The 15,875-nt window shown below is 51.4% G+C and overlaps 1 protein-coding gene across 14 annotated transcripts in view; it reads left to right on the forward strand.

Annotated features, from left to right (window-relative positions):
* The window catches only part of Tle3 (TLE family member 3, transcriptional corepressor), a 48,226-nt gene that overhangs the window by 20,435 nt on the left and 11,916 nt on the right, over positions 1–15,875 (forward strand). For 4 of the 14 annotated variants that reach the window (XM_046426547.2, XM_046426550.2, XM_046426549.2 and 1 more), the window contains exons 5-8: positions 1,163–1,225; positions 2,743–2,847; positions 10,784–10,988; positions 12,454–12,470. In XM_046426547.2, the coding sequence (XP_046282503.1) occupies positions 1,163–1,225; positions 2,743–2,847; positions 10,784–10,988; positions 12,454–12,470 (390 nt within the window). The remainder of the gene's footprint in view (positions 1–1,162; positions 1,226–2,742; positions 2,848–10,783; positions 10,989–12,453; positions 12,471–15,875) is intronic. The other 10 variants (XM_046426552.2, XM_046426555.2, XM_046426554.2 and 7 more) reach the window with 4 other exon arrangements.

Consider the following 15,875-nt stretch of genomic DNA (forward strand, 5'->3'; position numbering starts at 1 on the left):
CTCCTCCTTAGTGTGTGTGAGCGTGTGGGTGTGGGTGCGTGCTGGAGGTTGGTGGGGGCCGTTGGCCCCAGGAACTCTACTGAGGCCCAGGGTCTGTTGGTTAGGCTTCAGACGGCATTGTTTTTATTTTAAGTGCACATGGATTTCTCATCCAGAATCATTTGACATGCAGATGATCACAGATTTTTAAAGGCTGTTGTCATGGTTTTGTCTCTGAAAGATTGCTATGTGCTGATGAAAGCTTTGAAGCTGGCCCCGGGACCTCAGCCCTGGCTGCTCTGGATTCCCAATGAGATGAGGAAAGCGATTCAGAGAGTTGTCTGTCGGTGGAGATCTAGGCCTTCCTGTCTGGAAGCAGTTAACCATTTAGCACCACTTGTGATCTGATATCTGGGGGTCACACAGGACACCCGTGGTGGGAATGCTTGATGGTTTCCTAAATGTGGTCTGTCGTGGGTGTTGGAGATGAGACAGCTGATCTGCTTCTCTTGATCAGCCTGTGTGAGGGGCTGGAATGAGAGGGTCACCTCTCTGAGCAGCTTCTTAGATGAGGTGGTCTACATGTTTGATGCAGAGCACAGCTGGTACCCTCTGGGTGAAATCCCTAATTAAATCAGCTTCTTAGATATGCCCTATGGAAACTAATGTTGGGGTTCCAGGCTGAGTTGCACATTTATGGGAGGGAGAGGCAGCAGTGACCAGTGGAGAGCAAGGGGAGCCCCAGAATGCCCTATACCATGGCCTGTGATACTGGCCCCAGGGAGCCCTTTGCTCCATGCTTACCAGGGGCTTCCATGTGCCTGGCCCATAACCCCATCACAGTTCATAGGCACACTGGACAGAGCACTTCCTTCCTCATCCAGCTGGGCTTTCCTGGGGGCAGGGTGCTGCTCGGCTTTGGTTTAATTAGGGATTCCACCCAGAGGGTACCAGCTGTGTAGACCACCTCTGACAGGAAATGGGAGCTCCCCAAGATGTAGGCAGCCTGGCTGCTGGAGAGTTGGGAGAGACGGCTCCCTGCCGTGGAGGTGGAGGGTGGAAAGGATGGAACCTGTGGAGAGGGTCCGTCCGCAGTTTGGGGGTTTTCAGTTCCACTTGTCTCTGATATTTTGCTGATGTGATTTGTTTGCTGAGGCTTCACGTGGTCTCTTTTCCTTTGCAGACAGAGATTGCGAAGAGACTGAACACAATTTTAGCCCAGATCATGCCCTTCCTGTCACAAGAGGTGAGACCTTCTTTTATTGTTTCCTCTTGTTCTCTTGAGTCAGCTCAGTGGCCCTCTGGTCTCGTTGTAGTCCAGACTTGCACCTGTTCAGTCCTGTGGACCCTGCTGACACCCAGGGGATTTATGGAGCCTTCTTCAGCTGATCCAGGGGTGGGGGCCACATCGAGGGACTCTTTGCTCCTTCTGTTATTGCCTGAAGCCAGGGAGGTGGGTCCTGACCTGCAGCTGCAGCTGTGATGGACAGCAGGTCCTCTGTCCCATTCGGAGATCATCCTCACCCTCTGCTTTCTTGTGCTCCATCCTCACATCTAGGAGCAAGTGAGAGAGGCCAGTCAGTGCCAAGGGCAGACTCTGTGTGGGGAACCAGCACTCAAAGGGGACTTCAGCCCCTAGGTACAGAGTGCCCTCACCAGAGGCATGACCAGTAGTCACATCACCTTATAAGCACACCTTCCAAGGGACTCCCCTGGAGGCAGCAGCCAGGCTACAGGGCTTACTCGAGGGGAACATCTTCAAGGAACCGCTTTGGTGTGCCAGGCAGATAAATGGGCTGACTTGGTGGGCCCCTTTCTGTCCAGCAAGGGTAGGCCCTATCCTCCAACCCCCTCAGTGGCCGTGTCCACGTCAGCTCCCTCTTGGACACATGGGTTTCTGAGGCAAAGTGGTGAACAAGAAATGATTGGAATCAGACATGACAGTGTCCTGGGAACTTGCAGACGGCTGTACTACCTTAAGGCCAAAGGCAATGAAAGAAACATTTTTTTGTTGTTGTTGTTTTTAATAATAGACTTTATTTTTTAAAAGCAGTTTTAGTTGAGTGGAAAGTAGAGATTTCCCATAGCGTCTCCAATAACAGAGTGGTTTATTTATTAGAATTCATGAATCTGTACCAACACATCACCACCACTCAGAAAAGTCCATGGTGTTCATTAGGGTTCATTTCATGACTTTCTCTCTCTAGCTGGGCATACTTTGTTTTCTCTCTTATGTAAACATACATAAACTTTCCTGCTGAATCCTCGAATGTAAATCGTAGATATTCCCACATTTCTCCACTAACTACTGTAGCTGTGCTAAAAATGGGGACCTCCTCCTGTAGACACTATAGTTAGAAAATTTATAATCATTCTGTAGTATTGTATAATATCCAATTTATATTCACATTGCATTAAACAAAGGCTTTTGTTTTGTTTTTATTTATTAATTTTTCATGTATGTGGTGGAGGGACATGGCTTACCGAGTTATTTTTGGCACTTATCTCTATTTTAAGATGGAAAGCCATTAAAAGGAAGTTAACACATGCTCAGAAGTTAATACATGCTCATTTGAAAGGTTTTAAAGAAGAAAGTAAAATCACCCATCACCCCCTTTCCCTGTGTCCTGGGCCTGGTTAGTGGGTCTCCTGTTGTCTCAGGGTAGGGCTGTGTCCCAGGAGGCTCCTCTGGTGCTCTTCCGCCCACCAGCCTCCTCCTTGCTGGTCAGGACAGCCATGTCTAACCACCTATGTTCCCTCCAGCACCAGCAGCAGGTGGCTCAGGCAGTGGAGCGTGCCAAGCAGGTCACCATGACAGAGCTGAACGCCATCATCGGGGTACGTGGACTCCCCAATCTGCCTCTCACCGTGTGTATAGCCCTTTTATTCCTCTCATTTACCATAACCAGAGATGGACCCTGACCTTAGCTGGCCTCAAAGAATGGCGGCCCCAGGGCTCCGGCTTCCCCAAGCATCCCAGTGGGATCCATTTGGGACTCTCTTGCTTGTGACTCTCAATTCCCTCCAGGCCCCAAACTAAAGGAATGCCAGGCATGCCTCAAGTCCACTTCTGAACTCACCAGCCTCCTTGTCCCTTGACTTCGGTATCCCTGTCATTGAGGAGGGCAGTGGCCTGGGATCATCTCTGAGGCTAAGTTGACTGACCAGTACCTGGCCATTGCCTCATGCCTCTCCCGGGGCCTTCTGCCTCCTCCTGAAGAGGTCTGCCCTTCTTTGGCCGCCTGGGGTCAGAACTGTCTCTGCTGTACTATTGATGTGCATTATGCTATGGAACCTGGTTTGGGTCTTGCTGTCCCATGTGCTGAGCTGCATGGCTGAGTATCATGTGCCCCATTCCATCAGGGGCACCTAGACAGGTCTTCCTGACCTCAAGTTCCATTCACCCAGACATGGGGAAAACAAATGGAACAAAAAAGTGCCCCGTGAGGCCCCTGCTAGTCTGACCACTCCATGGAAAGGGGAAGCCAGGTGCTCCTCTTCAGTAACCGTACTTGGCTCCCATTTTTTTGTGCATTTCTTGGATTCAGATAGGAGCCGCCTTCTACTTATTTCTTTGGTGTGAGGCTAAGGATATTTAAAATAAGCACCTGAGAAGTTTTTTTCAGTGACTTTGAGGTGTCCCTGTCCAACCACTTGTCCCTAAAATGAAGGGAGTAGTGGGGTCACTGCTTTCCCACCCACAAACCACTCAGTTGGTGTTTCCCAAGGATCTTATAGGAAACACAGATTCCGGGTAACTTGTCCCACAGATTTGTGGGTGGGGCTGGGAATCTGTGCTCCTGCCATTTTGTGGGCACATAGTCAGATTTGGGAAGCAGTGGACTGGTTAGCTGAGGTCCCTTTAGCCCTAGCATTTTCTGAGTTAGTGATTGGTCTTCGTTATTTCTCTTTTTGTTCTTACGTGAGGTTATTATTTCAAGGTAGAATTGAGGCCCTGGTATTTTCTTCTGCATGGTGGGATAAATGGCACTTCTTGGCTTTTCAGTCTGGGGCAGAAAACTGGAGGCCTGTGTTTTACTCATGGTGTTTCCCTGCATGACCTTGGGCAGGCTCTTCTCTTCTTGGGCTTCAGTTCTGCATCTATAAAAGAAAGGGGTGGACATGTCATCTCTCTGGGTTTTCCTGGCTCCTACAGGACTTCTGGGAGATCAGAGTCAGCTTGGCAGAGTGATGGTGGTGGACACTGACCCTTCTTCCATCCTGCCATTGCGACCCATCTGAAATGGTTGGCGGAGGCACCCTGGTGGGCCTTTCCTCCTGGTGTTAGCACCTATTCAAGCTGCTGCTGCTGCTGGAGGGGGAGGGAAGTATTAGGCTGCTTTGACCCCTGCAGTGCTGGGGGGAGACTCTGTGGGAGGAAATACGAAGGTGAGCAAAGGGTTGGGCAGCACCCCCTGAGGAGAAAGCAGGATATTTTAAAAGTTTTGCAGCAGCATCTTCAGTGATCATCTAGCACAGGATTGTTCTACTTCAACACTATTGAAATTCAGGAGCAGGTAATTTTTTTTGTGGTCCTGGGCATTGTAGGATGCTCAGCAGCATCCTGGACCTGCACGTGTTAGATTCAGTAGCCCCCCACATGCATCTGTGACATCCAAAAATGTCCCTGGACCTTGCTAATGTCTGTGGACAAAAGTGATTGAGGATCACTGACTTAGCCCAATGCCATTGTTTTAAGAAATCTTTAGCAGCCAAGACAGGCCCAAGATCCAGGGCTCTCCCACTTGCCAGGTGCAGCTCTAGCATGGTGTCCTCCTCACTGGCCAGGGACTGTCTCAGTGGCTCTGCAGTGGTGGTGGTGGTGCAAGGGTGGGGCATGCACTTTGAGTTCCCTGCTCAAATCTCCCCCACCCCAGGCATCGTCTTAGGTTTCCAGGCTGAGTGCCTTCACCCCCTATAATGGTTACAGTGGGGTTCCCACTCCTCCCTGCCTCTCTTTTGGGAATTAAAAGCCTCTTGTTAAAAAAAATTACATATATATGTATATATATTTACATTTGAAGAAAGGAATAAAATTGGGGAGGAAGCACTGCTTGGATTAGCTCCACTTCCTTTAAGTAGTATTTAGGAAGCTACAAGTTAGGTCAAGGCAGCTCGAGGCAGATATTGGAATTCAATTAAAGCGGACGAGTGGGGCCTGTGACCCCCATTTTCAAGGTAATTGCTTCTCAGGCTCTGAGTGAATGCAGCCGTCGCCCTGTCATTAAGCAGGCAGCCGTCTAATCGCCGTGCCTGACAGAGCCTCACCAGGCAGGAATTACGGACAGCTGAGGCATGCCCGCGCGGGAGCTGCGCTTCGCTGCGCTCCAGCCAAGGAGGTGGCTAATCTAGTCGGGGAGTCTTTTATCTCCTCCTGGAGGATCGAGGAGAGCAAGCCTGCAGCTGAGCTGCCCCTAGAAAGTGAGGAGGAGACGCATGACATGCCGGGGGTGTAGGGCCAAGGACTGCCAGAAGGGCAGGCGCTGCGGGGTTTGTCAGTCTGGAAGGAAAAGCAGCCTCTGGCCAGCAGCCTGGTCTGGGAGTTAGCCATGTTGTTCCTCCAGGCCTCAGTTTCCCCACGTGAGGCGGAGGAGGATTGGCAGGTGTCACGTGGCACATCTGCTTCAGTTGTCCAAGGCCCTCTTGGGCAGGGAGTCCAAGGAATCTGAGGTTGTGAGTCAGTTCAACTCAAAGAGAAATCAGTTAAATACGGCTAGCGTGGGCATGGCTGCAGCCAGTGGCATGTCTACCAGGAGGATTAGAGTCTTTCTGGGATCTTCTTTCCGATTGAGAAAAGCTGGAGTCAAGGTCAGGGTGGTGTGTGTGGAGAGGAGAAGGGAGGACGGATGGAGGGAGCCAGGCTTGCTGGCCAAACTCACCCACTGCCCTGCTGGACCACAGGGAGCTCATGTCCCCCTGGGAAGGCAGGCCCAAAGGCTGTCTCTCTTCCATTTGGGGTTGACAAGACCTGTATGCTCTACTCCTGGATCCACATTACTGGGGGATCCGTAGAAGGATAAGATTCCTCAACATGAGGTGGGAAGTGTGATACTTGGTCAGCAGCTTGTGGGGGGGCTGTGATCCAAGACCCCATGGGCTGATTTATCAACCATTTCCAGAACCCACTTTTTAGTGTTCTGTGATGGGCCAAGGCCTTTGCACTGGGAGGGGCTTTTGCCCGGTTGCCCGCGCGTGGATTGACCTGCATTCCCCTGGGGAGTTATCAGGAGGAAGAGATACCTGTAAAGTGTTGACTTGTTTTTTTGTTTATTTTTGTTTCATTTTAATGGGGGGGGGGAGGAGGGGAAGGGAGGAGGTAGCTTGTCACAAACCACACAAGGACTGTGAAGCCCCACCTGAGGTTCTGGCCTCTGTGGCAAGGATGCTGATGAGCTGAATTCGGTTGGTGAGATCCTGCACAGTGGAATGGCACGGCAGCGTCTGTGCCCTCAGCCGTGGGTTTTGTTCAGCCAGGCAGCTGTGCTAGGGGAGGTCCTGCTGGTCTGTGTCCTGGCTCTGGGCGCTGCTGGCTTTCTGGACTTGCTCAGCCCCAGGAGCCATCGTTGCCCGTTTCTGAAGTGGGGATAACAAGGATTGTCGCGAGCTCGTAAAGCTGTTCCCAAACTGGAAAGTGGGATTCCGTGTGGAACTGTGCTGTGTGCCTGCCGAGCTTTGTGAAAGAACAATCAGAGGCCTGAGGATGTTCTCCCGCCCCTGGGGATCAGGGGTGTTCATTTTTTGCATTAGGACCCTGTCTTTGCTTCCTCTGGCGGGAGCCTTTGCCCAGTTTGGCTCTGGAAATGAAGTGGTTAGACAACGTCGCCAAGTTTCACTGACATGGGGAACCTCAGAAGCGAAGCAATGCACCAGCTAGCAAAGGTGCACGGCAGGAGCAGCATTTGCCCAGCTACGCACACTCGCACACTCGGCAGCAAGGTCTTCCTGTCGTCTCTCCTGTGGGTGCCACACCTTCTGAGCCCAGGCCACAGTGCCTGGCGCAGATGCAGAGGACGGAGGACCCATGTACACCCCAAGAGATGTGGATTTGGACATGTTTGTGTTCTGACATGCAATATTTGAGGAGGGAGACAGAAGCACTAGGAGCCGGCTTGGTTCCAGGCTCCTGACCCCTCTTTTGGGGCTGGGGGTGGAAAGAGGAGTCCTTGACGTTCTTCGTGTTATGGATGGAGAAGTGCTAGAATTGAAGTAATGGTAAGGTGGGCTCAGACTGTGGAGTTGCTGCCATTTCTCTACCATGGGGCAGGCTTCTAGTTGAAAAACAGTGTCACCCTCTCACTCAGACATCACCGTGTTTGAGCATGTTGTGCTCTGAAGCTGGAGGATGTGTTGTAGGGGACAGAACTACAGCCTGAGGGTGGCTGCCTGCTGCAGGACTAAGGCTGTAACAGAGATGTTGAGTCAGGCGGGTCACTGCCAGCTGGACACTGCCTACCCCATCAGGGAGAAAACTCTATTTTATTCTGTATTGCAACCAAGATTATTATTGTTGGCAGACCCTCTGCCTGACAAGCCATGGCAACTGCTCTCTCCCTAAGCAAGAATCCTTGTGGTGTGGCTCTTCTGTCCCTGCATCCCAGAATCTGCCGGGCCAGTCCTGACCATGCCTTCAGACCACCCCCAGGAGACTACAGGGTGGTTTCTGGCTCTGCAGAGCAGGTTTTTCTTGTCTTTAAAGATAAGAAACTTTTGAGTTTTGTACAGAAGATTCCTTTCCTCCACCGCAAAGAGAATGCTCCTTTCTGAGATGCAAAAATAGAGTGGCATTATCTCCATCTTGGAAGCCCAGCGGCGTTTGTCCCAGGTTTCTGGTGATGGTTCACTGGGTCATGTTTGAGGAAGCAGGATGCCCAACACCCTGCTGATGCTCTCTGTGCCAACTAACTGTTCTAGCTGCCTCGCACTGGACCACAGAGAAAACGGATCTGGGAGGCAGTTGGTCCCCTTTGGACAGAGCTGACTGACTTCTCAGTCTCTTCTTTTATATCGTATCCAATATTTCACTTATTCACTCAGAAAATGTGCCCTGCACTGTTGGAGCTTCTGAGATAGATGAGACAAGGGCCTGTTGTCCTGGAGCTCAAAAGGTACTAAGCACATGTAAAGATGACAGAAAGTGGTGGTGTCTGATCCTTTCATCAAGTTTGCTAACGGTTGGTTGAACACGTCCTTCGTTTCTACGTAGCAATGTGTGTGATTCTCGTCCAGCCTGAAGAGGGGAGCTCCACTTTGAGGTCCCTTTGGCAGATGAGGAAGCTGAGGCCCAGAAAGGTCCACTGATTTGTCCTAAAACTCATCGCTGATATAGAGATGCAAGTCCACCCTCGGGTGTCTGGCTCCCAAGTCTGGGCTCTGAGAACCCTCAGAAGGGAGAGATCTGTTCCCACTGGGAGGGTAGAAAGGGCATCCAGAGGAGGTGACATTTAACTGGACACAGTGGAGCCTGGATGTTTGGGTAGGAGAGGAGGCCTTAACCTGGTCAGGTGAGAGGGTTTGGAACTATTCATCTACGACTTTCCCTGGATACCCACCTTCAGTAAGTTTGGCTGTGTTCACTAACTCAGTGTGTGGAAGGAGTTGGCAGTGGCTGTAGGGAGCAAAGACACTTTGAAGCCAACTTCCCCCTCCTCTTTCTTGTTTCTTACTTAAAGGGTCTTACTGGCTCTGCACTGTGAAAAGTGGATGAAATGCCTTCACCCTTGCTTCCTGGTATTTTACTAAATAGTCATTGCCAGCAGGTTAAAGGGCCTCACAGCAGCAAGTTTAAAACCATAGGGTCCCCGCTGAGGGCTCATTGTAACTTGATATCTAGATGAGATTGTATGGTCCTGCCACACCAGGGAATACTAAGTAGTCATGCAAAAGGACAAGTTGATTTCTTTGGAACACTTAAATTAAAATCAGATTATCTAGTAGTCTGGTTGACGAGCCCATTTTTGTGTAGAAATACATTTAAAATTTGTAGATTATCATAAAGGAAAATCTAGACAAGTAACAGAATCTTCTAGGGGTGTGATTGAAAGATAAAAAAAAAGAACTTCCAAGTTTATACTCAGTTTTTTTCTTCCATGAGCATGTATAATTTTTAGAATATGATGCAAAAATTATATTTTCTCTGAAAGATGGCATGGCTCCCATTTGAGAGCAGTCTGAGCTCTTTAGCTGGGAGGGTTGATGTCTGCATGGGCCCTGTGAGTCTGGCTGCAAGGGCCACCTTAACCCTGTATCTGTTGTAGTAAATCTCAGGTAGATCTGGGGTCAGACCATTTTAGGACCAGTGGCCTCTGGGGCCAGGAGCATGGTGACCTCCACGGCTGCCTTAACTTTGGGGTGGAGCCCAGGCTGACAATTTGCAGCTTAGTTGAGGGAGAACAAGGGCCGTTAACTTTCTACCAAACACATGTAGGCCTTCTTCATGTCTTGTTGTGTGTGAGCCATTTCCAGAAAGCCATTTCATGTTGACAGGTAAGCTCCCTGTCTGGAGTGAAGTCTTGATGTGAGATCTTTGCTCTCTGTCACTCCCCGACCCCCCTCCCCACCTCCTCTTATTTGAAGGACCTTCTTACAACACTCTTAGGATGAGGTTGATTTGAGTCCAAATCCCACTTAGCAGTGGCAGGACTTGTGTCAGTTACTGACTGCCCACTCTATCCCCCTAAGCATCCATCTGTCATCTGTAAAATAGGCACAGCCCCTCCCTTGCCTGGTAGTTGGAATGATTGTGGGTAGGGTCTGGAAAGTGCCTGGGCATTCAGTAAGTGTTGGGTTCCTTTTCTTGTGCTAATGGAGGAGAAAGGTGTGTGCATTGCTGGAGACCAGCATGCCTTGGCCCTGCCCCTGCCGCACCCATTCCTAAGAAATATTGGCCTGGTCTAGCTTGGTTCCTGGCACAGTTTAGGAATGATATGTGGCATATCTGTCTGTCTACTTGGCTGTGGGGGAGGAAGGGAACAGGGAGCCCTGAGTGCCCTGGGGAGCAGAGTCCTGGGTTGGGAGTGGGGAGAATTGCTGCTGTTGACGGGATTACTAAATTGGAGCCATGGGGGGCCCATTCAGAGCTCTGCCATTGCTAGGGGCTGTCCCAGTGCCTTGTGAGTCAAGTCGGGGGCTGTGGCCCAAGCCCTGTACACATTGTCTTACAGTGATCCTCTGCTGTAGTAGGTGTGGTTCTTTCCCCATATAACAGATGAGGAACTTTGAGGTTCAGGGAGTTGAAGTCACCTGCCCAAGGCCACACAGTTAGTTGCCAGTGTCCCCGGACATCAGCTCTCATTCCACTGGCTCCAAGTTCATCTTACTCATGGTGCTGTCTGCTATGACCTTCCCTCTCTTGGCTCCAAACCAGGCTTGGAGTGCTTCAGAATTAGGGAATCTCCCCTAGGATACAGCTGCAGGGTGGGAGGCTCTGGCTGCTGATGTTGAAGGCATGTACGCATGAATTGTGAGCTTAAAAGCAGATTCCCCTCCACTGAGAGGGAGCCCTGGTGGCTGTGTGGTTTGTAAATGCATGTATTACTTATCTCTGGCTTGGAAACAAAGACTGCGAAATTCTGTCCTGCAACTGCAGTGTGGGGCTGGGTGGGGTGCCTGAAGACATAAAATCTTTTATCTAAATTGCCGTCCATTAACAGACTTCCTGAGCATGTGGACTGAACTGGGGGGGCAAAGGTTTGGGGGTGGTTTTCCCTCTGCTACCTCCTGATGGCGGAGCGAGGGAGATGGGAAGAGGTAGTCCGAGCTCCCCTGCCCGTCCGCTCAGCTGTGCTCACCACTGACTTCATTGCAGCAGCAGCAGCTCCAGGCGCAGCACCTCTCCCATGCCACGCATGGCCCCCCTGTACAACTGCCGCCCCACCCATCAGGCCTCCAGCCTCCTGGGATCCCCCCAGTGACGGGAAGCAGCTCTGGACTGCTGGCACTTGGCGCCCTGGGCAGCCAGGCCCACCTGTCGGTGAAGGATGAGAAGAACCACCATGAACTTGATCATCGAGGTGCGGCTTGAGCTGGGGCTGGGAACTGGGTGGGGCTGGGCTGGGTTCCTATGCCTGCAAACCCCATGGTGTGTGGACATGGCAGGTGCTGTCACCCTAGGACTAGGAGTCAGACAAAGATTCGGAGTCATCCGTTGACTCCCTGGTGTGAGGAAACCAGCACCCCATTCCTACGCACCATGCCCCAGTCTAGCTTGTTCCTGGTGTTGTGCCCCGGCAGGCGTCTGTCCATTCCTCTGGAGCAGCCCACCCTTCATCGTTCAGCTTGCAGCTATGCCCTGTCCTTCGAGAGCTCGTCCAGCCCCTGTTCCCTTATGATGTCTTCCTGGTCAGATTGGGGACCTTTTTTTCAAATTCCCATAAAAGTTTAAGAATTGTGGCCCCAATACCGTCATTTGTTGCTGACCCTTTTGTTCTATCCCTGGAAAATATTTTGTCCTTACCAAGACCATCCAGTTTCTTGACAACAGGGACCAACTTTCTAGATATTTTTCTGAGCATATTCTCACCAGTACAGAAGCCTCAGGAAAGGTACAGAGTCAGTGCTCAAGTAGAGGAAGCAAGCACATTCCAGCAGGGAGGTGATTGGGAAACTGGAATCAGAACTTATTCTCCTAACCTGCATCTAGGCCCTGACCATGAAGACTCAGGAACCTACACTGAGTTGGGGCTTGAAGGGATTTCTTGGATCAGGGAAGGCAAGGGCCTGGCTCCGAGGCAGACCCTTCACAAAACTTGCCAGCTTGTGTGCTTTGCCCTTGGATATTTACAGAGCCACGTAGCCAATGCCTTCTGAGTCTCCTGGGCCCGGGGAATTGCAGTGTCACCATCTTGCCATGGCCTGGGCCATGTCCTGGGAACTAGAGGCCAAGTTTTTTGTCCCCTATAGTAAAATGGTCCTTTTGGCCCAGGGAAAGGGGCCTCCACAGCAGGCAGGAGAATGGGAGCTACTGCTTAGCTAGGCAAATAATCAGGCTTCAGCTTCCAGGGTCGTCTTGGCAAAGAAACAGAGGACAGTGTTAATTAAAAAAACAAGACAAAAGCCACTCCTGTATTCCTTTCTTTTCTTTTTTCCATAATGTTCTCAATTCCCAGATCTCATGGGTATTTTGCATAGCGTGATCCTTCCCAGGCTTGTGACTTTAAGAACCCTTGTCTGTTGAAGAGTAAACTGATGTCCTTGTGGCATGCTAGGAAGAGCTGGGCCAAAAGCCTCCCCTGGCCCACCCTGGGAACTAAGGAGGGGCACTGGAATTGGGTTGGATAATTTCCAAACTGAGATACATTGCCCACTGACCCTTCTTTGGCTGACCCTTAGAGAGTGCCAGGTCCTTTTCCCTTTGGAAGACCAGTGAAATGGGCTTATATCAGCCAGCAGGACTGAGGAAACTGACCTTTTTACTTTCTTTTTTGTTCTTTTTCTTGGGGGTCCTGACTCTTCTGCCCTGGCCTTCCTTCCCCAAAGAGAGAGAATCCAGTGCGGTAAGTGTCAGTGCTCTATACCCTGCAAGGTTGTGTTTGGGTGCTGGGAGGAGGAGGGATTGCTGGGCTCCTGGCCTGGGGGTTTGTCCTAGAACTGTGCACCCGAGACCCGCCTGTTGCCCACCCTGGGCTCAGGATTCTCTGTTGCTCTGTGGGTTGAAGCTGAGGGTTTATGATTTATGCGTGCCCAGGACTGGGAGAACTGGCTTCAGCTGATGTTCTGGTGACAGTGCCTTCATCCCCTGGTGGAGGGGGCATGGTTACTGTCCTAAAGTAGGAGTTGCTGTCACCTGTTGAGTGGCATTCAGTTACGGAAGTCCTTTATCTCTCCAGGCTTTTGGTACATCATTTATCAAATGAAGAGCTTTGGCTAAATCAGCTCTGTCTCTCATGTGAAACCAGGTCAGCTGACAACCTGGGTCTTCCAAGGGGCTTTGTGGAGCCACTGGAGCTCAGCCCAGGGCTAAGGACCTAGTTGTCCCCTTTGCTGGCCAAGGTTCTTACCCACCCTGCAGGCTGGATGCCTCCTGCACGATCCTGAATCCTCCACGGCTTCAAATGTCTGAGGCTTCTCCCTGTTCTGAGCTTTCTTTCACTTGGTTTAAGAAAGTGCTAGCAAGCAAGCATTAAGGCCAGGCCGCCTGCGTGTCTGCCAGCTCTGAGATTTGTTGTAAATCTTTCTGATCACACTGAGGCTCCGAGGTTCTGTTTCAAGTGAATAAGCCTTCTGAATAAGCACAGTGGAGTCTGGATTAAAAAAATCCTCCAGCGATTAGTGGAGCTATTTTATTCCTCATCGCCATCCTTGTATCTGGGGCCATCTAATCTGTTAGGATGGCTTTGGTTATTACCTCGTGTTAAGTAGGACTTGGAAGGTCAGGCAGTTAACTAACCATCTAGACAGCAGCCTCAGCGGGCACCTCCCTCTGTCCAGACCCATCTTCCCTCCCCTGCCCTCCCTTTACCCAGATAGGGTGCTGCTGTCTTCTCTCCCCATGCTCACGTGCTCAGAAATCCAGGTCCCGTTTTGGGCCAGGGAATGGCTAGGTACAGAAGAAAGGAATAATTGAAGCTGAAAATCCATTTTGATTGCTTCACTGTTGATCCTCGAACAGTGCCATTTTTGAAGAAGCTGTTTGCCTAGATAGAAGGAAGGCTGCAGTGGACACATTCAGGCTTGGCTCTGGTCCCAGCTTTATGAGACATAGGGTAGCACTCATGGCCTCTCGGAGCCTCAGTTTCCTTTTGCATAACACAGGAATAATAAGGCAGCCTTCTAGCCAGCTCCTCAGTGCCATCCGAAGGACTGCTTATAACAAGTCCAGATTTCCCGGGGAACAGTAACCTCTTGCAGGGAAACAGTGTTTGAGCCCAGCACCCTTGAGTCCTCACCTCATCTGCCTCCTCACCCTCATTCCTATTTGCTTTTGGCTTTGTGCCCCTGTTGATAAAAGTTTCTGCTAGAAGAAGCCCACAGGCACCTCTCAGGAGCCTGAGCTCTTCACTCCACAGCATTTGCCGACTTCCGCTTGGGCCAGACTCTCAGAGTAGAGGGGGCACACCTAGGCTGCGGGAGAATGGAGTGGGAGTGAATCAGATGCTATCCCCTGGCTGGGGTGGGAGGGAAGGCTAGGCCTGGCAGCTCAGAGTCAGGGCACTGGGGCTGTGGGCATGTGGCGATGGTCTCGGAGGGTGTAGACTGAAGTAATGAGCCTTTGGAAGCCAGGTTGTCAACAGATGAGGCCTACGGCAGGAAGGACACAGGGCTGTGTCAGAGCAGGAGGGGGACGGGTGGACGGGCTGGAAACTGTCCCAGAGGGGTTAGTCTGGAGTCCAATTAGAGGTAGCTTCATTCATATTTCCTTGCCTAGCCGAAGCAATAAAAAATACTTAGTTTTTTGGCTGCCTGCCAGCCAGAGGCGGGCTGGATCGATGCCGCTAAATGCCTGACATGACTCTCCGGTAGCGGCGAGGGTTTTCAGCCTGACTGCATGAGAAGAAAGAGCTCGCTGTTCTCCCGAGCCGCGCACCGGGTCGCAGGGAGAAACACGAGCAGCCGCGCGCCCCCCCCTCCTCTCCACCCGCCCTCCCTCCTGCGAGGGGCAGCCAGCCCGAGGGGCTGGAAGCATTTCTGCTTAGCACGGGGTGGCCGCCACCATCGGAGGAAATGAAATGAAATGACGGTGATTTTTCTGCCGGCGCTTGCAGCAGCTAATTGAATTGCGGCTGTGCGCGCATCGCCGCCGCTCTGCACGGCTGTGGGAAGGTTGAGCTGCAGTTCCATTATAGCCTCCATTTTTTCTTCAAGGCTTGATAACTCTGCCATTTTAATTTGCTTCAGGCAGAAACTTGGCAGGGAAGGGCTGCCCAGAAACCGGCTTAGGAACGGAAATTAAGTTCTGCGGCTGGCTCCCGCCCTGCACCGGCCCATCCCCTCTCAGCAACCTTTGCCCTTGCACCAGCATTGGCCTCCAGGACGATGAGGGGATGAGGAGTGAGGCTTCTCCCACTTGCCCTGGATGCCCCTTCTCTTCTGAACAGATGTCTCTCTGTCCTGCCATGACCCCACCACGCATTTCTCACTGCCTCGGGCTGTGGATCAGCTGGCCTTTTTCTCTCCTCTGGCTAGATTTGAACTCGTGGAGGGCAGGGACTGGTCTTGCTCATTCTGCCACCCAGTGCCAGGCCCGACCCACGGCAGGTGCTTTGAAAATGCTGGCTGGGTAGGCGAAGGGAGTAACAGTATAGTGCTCTTCTTGGAGAGGGGTGAGCCTCAGCAGCATCCTGGAGGGGCATTGATCCTCAAAATGTTGCTGTCAGGTACCCTTGCCAGTAGCTCCCCACTACCTGCTGACAGCCATGGACAGAAGTTGTTCCTGTCCCCTTCCAGGACAGCTCCATTTCCAGACCTGCCTGCCAGTCTACCCTATTCCCAAGTCTTTGATGCTCAAGGGTCCCCATGCTCCCTCTTTCTGTAGTTGAGAGAGATCTCCAGCTATTTCCAGGCTGGCAACTTCATAGGGCCCTTGCTTTCTGACAGAGGGGGACATTTCTCCCTGCCTTTGTGTTCCCTGCCTTGCAGAAGGAGATGCTTTGAAACATTAGGGTTTTTATTTGTCTGTGACCCTGATGTCTCTGTAGGTTGCTGGCAGCCTGGCTGTGGAGAGGAGTAGGATGGTCCCAGTTGCTTGTCCACAATTAAGAACACTGTTGATAGGCTGACACTCTTTTCCTACCCATTTCCCCATTCCTGTGGGATGATGATGAAGTACTGTCACATTTCTGTCTGTCACCTCAGATCCATCTTTCAAGACTCAGGGCAGCTGTCCCTCATCCTTCCTTGGGGCAAATAAATGTGGAGGACATGAGAGGGGTAGTGAGCCACACAGGTGACTCTCACCCTAT

Source organism: Marmota monax, unplaced genomic scaffold (genome assembly GCF_021218885.2).
Source record: "Marmota monax isolate L192 unplaced genomic scaffold, Marmota_monax_Labrador192_F-V1.1 WCK01_AAM20220418_F8-fsc00078, whole genome shotgun sequence".
NCBI classification, from domain to species: domain Eukaryota; kingdom Metazoa; phylum Chordata; class Mammalia; order Rodentia; family Sciuridae; genus Marmota; species Marmota monax.